Here is a 5,601-nt window from a genome sequence, read left to right as displayed (position 1 = left end):
TCCTCACAAAGAGAAGACTTACCACCACATCACTTCGGACAATTTCAAAATTCTAAATTGAAACAAATTCGACACAGAATTATTAATAAAAAACATCATGCTAATCAATAAATATAGACATACTCTTAATTACAATACCAAGTCCTATCCATTAAAAATATTTTAATCATTCAATTCTCTTTAAGCACCCATAACTTTTGTTTTTCTTTTCTCTCTCCTTATTGTGTCCCCAGTAAGTTTATGGACTCACAATGCTAAAATCCAGAGTTCAATTCCTTGCAGATGACCGAGTGCAGATAGCTCATTTTGTAGCTTTGTACTAAAAGAAATAACAACTCTTCCTATTGTATATGAATATATATTAAATTTTATTATATTTTTAAGTTTAATTGTTACATTCAATTTACAGCTTGTTCTCGCAGAAAATTTCTTGATATCGATTATACATAAACTGTAAAAATACATTTATTTTCCCTATCGTCATGATCTTTTTGTTGAAATTACGATTCCCTACAAGTGAATCCATTTGAAGGTTAAAGTTATGTGATGACCAAAGCACTAAGTATTAGTTAAATTTTTCCATTACTTTCTGTTCAGGAAACAATTTATCTATAGTTACTAAAGCCTAACCATTTCATTAAAATATGTTAAATCTCATAACTTTTTCACTGCCACGTTTATAGATAAACAACTCGTCCAGTGCCAGGTTTATTTTTAGACACAGAATAAAAAGAAAAACACTTTAATAGTTCATTACTTATCAGAAACTGAAACAGGTAAACCTTGGTAAGTTTGAAAAGAAATGCCCTTTCTTCCTGTTGTTGTGGTATACAAACCACGTATTTATATTTTCTCATAGTATTAATTCTGAATTTATCATGTATTCTGTATATGCACAGTTTCACATAACACGTGGTGAAAAAAGCATAGTTAATCTTCCAGCTGCATTTGTTATGCTCGAGGAGATCCCGGTTTTTACCAATGGTCAGTATTGCTGCAATACTGCACATTGTGCAAGGATGTCAACATTATTGTCCTTCAGTGGGCGTTCAATTGATATCTTGAGGTTACTGCCTCACCTATGTTTGAATGATAATTACCACTAATGTGTGTAGCGCTAGTAACACTTGGTAAATAATACATTTCTTGCAAAGTAAGATACATTGGATTCAGTCACTCTGGTATGCACGATAGTTAAAGAATATCAACTACAAGCCACCACCCCGCATCAGTAAAACAAGTACACACTTTCTGAATCAATGAACTGTTCATTTTGTACATTATCCTGTGTCCATTTTTTTTTCAGGCTGTTATTCAGATACTTTATTTATTCTATAATAAATATCCTGACCAAATCTCCTGTTATTAAACAGACCTGTCCCATTACTCTTAACTAAATTCAATTTTACTTGGATATACCACAGTGGTACACAAATTCAAATCCCTTTTGAAAGTTCAAACGAAAGTTACATAGTGTGTCCCTTACATGTGCTCATGCCACTGATGTATAGAGGAACATGTACGATACCAATGAATAAACTCTGAGATACAGGTCAAAATACTGTCAAATAACAATTTTTTTAAATATAAACTTAAACTATCAAGACATTAATTTCACTGTTTTTTCTGTTATTACTTATTTGACTAGCAAACTTATTCAAAAATTACCAATGGAGACCTATAGCTGACATACAATATACACTTTATAAAATACTGAAACGGTCGAGAAAAATGGATTGCTTCGTAGCATGTATCCAGAAATTCATCTCAGCAAAAATAAGCTAATTACGTAAATAATATTCATCTGTTTATCTTCTATCCTGAAGAGTACTTATCACAAGTAATGACTACTCATCATCGTATCACATTTAACAGTACTAAGGTACTGTTATCCCAAATTAGCTTTAACTTACTAATTCAAAAACAATTCTTATTAGAACTCGGTTTGTAAATGATGTACACTTTAAAATTTAATCAGCTTAAAAATGTGTAAAAAAGTGTTGTAAATAAACACCAATCATTTTTATCAGTTTAAATAATTTTATTTTACTTCTACAGTGGAAGAAACAAGAAATCATATATCGCCTATCATATAACTATGAACAAATCATCAAACTCTGCTACGTAAGGTCAAGACATCTTCAAATTCAACTTACATACTGCTGTGTTAAGTCATTTAAGCTGCGTTTTCTTGAACTTAATGTTTTACACAGAAACTCAAATACTGTTTTACTTATTTTATTTATATAATATTAGTGAAGTACTGCATTGAATTTGTACTTTTTAAACAGAAATTGAGATTTGAACAAAGAGTATTATGGCTTTTGTACTGTGCATTACATATTTTGTTGCTTTTCCTAATCTATGTAATTTGTGCAATGCTGTCCCTCTCAGCATTTAAAAAAAAATTCTATTGGATAATAACCAGTGAATTAATTTGCCCAAGCTTCAATTGAATAACATGAAATACTACAAGTAAAAATTTAACTTATTCCTCTTCTGAAACAGAATACTTCAAAAACACAAACAGAATACTTCAAAACCACATATTTCTTCCATTAAAAAAATAGTAAGTTCAAAAAACTCTCACCAAATGCTATACTTTAACAAAATAAAAAGTAAATACATCATTTTATATCTTTCCAGAAGATTCCACTTACATCTCAATGAACTAAATTTTTCATCTATAAACGTGTTATGTTCATGATTCTATAAATTTTTCATCTATAAACTTATTATGTTCATGATTCTATATCATATTTTGTACACTTATATTTAACTTTGGTTTTCTTCTAACATAAAAACACTAATTTATAGTAATACAAATAACACTAATAGTTCAAAATCCACTGTCTCTATGAGCTATATATTCAATAAATACTGCAGTCAGTAATAAAAATAAAAAGTACCTTTATAATGTGAAAATGGACTTGACTGTCTTTTTTAGAAAAATTATGAAAAAAAATTCATTCAGTTTTTTTTATTATTATTACACAAAAATACTGGCATGTCATATTTATTAAATTAAACAATTAACATCTGTACTTTGTTTTATAATGGACCTAAATTAGCATTTAATAGTTAATATACTAACCATTTTAATAAATACTTCCATAATTTTAACAAATGTTTTTCCAATGATCTTTATCAGAGTTATTTCTAGTTATTCATTTCACACTCACATAAAAAAAAATATAATAATCACATATTTAGGTTAACAATATTATATATATACAGTCAGCTTTGAATATGTACACATTCTGCTTTATTACGAAACATTCACTTACAACGAATGACAAACAGCTTTAATTGTAGTCTCCATACAACAGACAAAAATACAAATGTACTTTTAACATAAGAAAATGCTTAATCTAAAATATTTCATACTTCAACAAAATTCTCACTTAGACTTGGTTCGTAAAAGATGTGCATTTTAAAAATTAATTATCTTAAAAATCTGTTAGTGTTGTCAATAAACATTTGTATAACAGTAACTGTCATAATCAGAGTTAGTTATACCATATGAATAATAAATGATTTTTTTTTTCTTTTTGAATTTGAAGCATAACCAAACTCGCATAGAAGTACTACATGTAAACTTTATTAATACTATAAATGATAATGATTTATTGTAATTGTGTAATCAATGCACAATAAGAAAAGAATTGTGTAATAAAAGTTTTGTTATTTAGAGTGGTTTAAAGTCTGGTATTTTTATTTGACTAGATTTTTTTTAATGTAAAATTAGCACATCAAATAATACTAAAGAACAAAAAATAAGATGTTCTTGAATGAATATAAAAAAGTTTTTTAAAATATAGTAAAAATTGAATTTTATGGAAATAACATATTAAAAATGTTCATTTGTTAACATATGTGGACAAGCCATTATCCACCTCACTAATGTTTTGACAGACAATAATACTGTTGGAGCTATATAACACTGATAAGTTGAATAGTTCAACGTCCTATAGGACAATAGTCTTGCTTACCATATATTTCACTGTTAATCACAAATCTTAAATACATCTTATTATATGTAAAACTCAACACATTTAGAAAAATGTTCTATTTATTCATTCAGCATAATGTTGATTTATTATTTAACAGCATCAGGTATATGAACAATAATATAAAATGTAACTAATGGATGTTTCATTCATTAGTGAATTAAATATATATGGCCTAAAATATAATAACTTATCTTTTATAAAATTCTGTAAATACTGATAAAAAAATCCATTTATTTTACTTAGAAGGATCTAATTTACAAACTACTAAATGCAAGTTATTTAAATTTACCTCTTGTATAAACAGATAAAGAAAACAATTAACTCTCCACTACATATTTCTTCCTAAAAGTAGCATTACTCAACAAGAGCAGATAATCTTACTTGGCTGTTCAAATTGACCCTTGATGGTTTATAGTGTAACCCTAACCATACAATTAATAAAGAAGACACAACAATGTTTTTTGAAACATGTAGTATGTTCCCCCAAAACAAAATCACTTCATGATGCTTATAAATTGTTGTCTGTCAATTTGCTATTATATTAGCATAATACGGTTCCACACAAAAGCTAAACTTGTATTTCCAACTTACACAACATGATTAGTCTGTTTTCTTCTCACAAAGATTTTCTATTCCATACTCAATTATCTTTTCACAGTTACAAAATAAGTTATGAAAATATCCACAGAACATGAGAGAAGAGAGCTGCCTGACTTCCTGAAATAGATAAAACATACTACTGATAGAATAATACTTACTTGTGTATTGCTAACGAAGTCATATAATCATCTAACACAAAAAATAGAATGGTACAACAATTAATCTTCATTAACTTTATATATGACACAAGAAACCTTGCACAGCTGGGTTCTACTGGTGCAATGTGGTAGAAATCTTCAGAACTATTGTCTGATGTTTTTGTTGATCTTTTGGGTTGGCTCTTCACTGAACAGTGGATTCTGAACTTCCATTTCTCCTGTCTGAAAGTCATAACATGTTTTATCAGTTATGTTAGTTTGTTGTACTTTCTACCCTACAAACAAAAGTTCAGAATATCTGGTTTACAACATCCAGCAGGGCACAACCATGAGTAAGCGATTGTTAAGAGCACTTATTAATCAGGAGTAAAAAATATCAGAGTAGCAAACACAATAATATAAAATACACAGAAAACAGTGTTTATGAAATTTACTTATCTACGAGATGAGAGAGACCAGCACTATAAAATACAATGTCATTTTCATTAAACAACATGAAAATGAAAATTTGCTTGTGTAATTGATGTTAGGTTTTCAATATAAAATATGTAATACTGGTTACAGTTTTCCAAATGATGTCAATAAAAGCTGAAAACATATGATAAAGACCTATACAAGATTCTGCACTGGCCATTTTGCATACTTAAAGTACAAACATTTATATATAATGCTTAAAGAGAATATATTTAATGTAACTTTAAACCATAGCATCATACAAAACCTTCTCAACAGCCTCAAAACTATATATATATATACATATATATATATATATATATACACACACACACACACACTACACTATATATATATATATATATATATACACACAC

General features: G+C 28.0%; 1 protein-coding gene across 1 annotated transcript in view; it reads right to left on the bottom strand.

The window, feature by feature from the left end:
* Nucleotides 1-4,884: 4,884 nt before the first annotated feature.
* Nucleotides 4,885-5,601, bottom strand: part of LOC106474006 — a 25,654-nt gene continuing 24,937 nt past the window's right edge. Inside the window, exon 6 of the mRNA XM_013934695.2 lies at nt 4,885-4,993. Within this exon, the coding sequence (XP_013790149.1) occupies nt 4,916-4,993 (78 nt within the window). The 3' untranslated portion in view covers nt 4,885-4,915. The remainder of the gene's footprint in view (nt 4,994-5,601) is intronic.

Source organism: Limulus polyphemus, unplaced genomic scaffold, assembly GCF_000517525.1.
Source record: "Limulus polyphemus unplaced genomic scaffold, Limulus_polyphemus-2.1.2 Scaffold135, whole genome shotgun sequence".
In the NCBI taxonomy this organism is placed as follows: Eukaryota; Metazoa; Arthropoda; class Merostomata; order Xiphosura; family Limulidae; genus Limulus; species Limulus polyphemus.
Note: the sequence above shows the minus strand (reverse complement) of the source record. Positions and strands in the feature narration are given on the sequence as shown.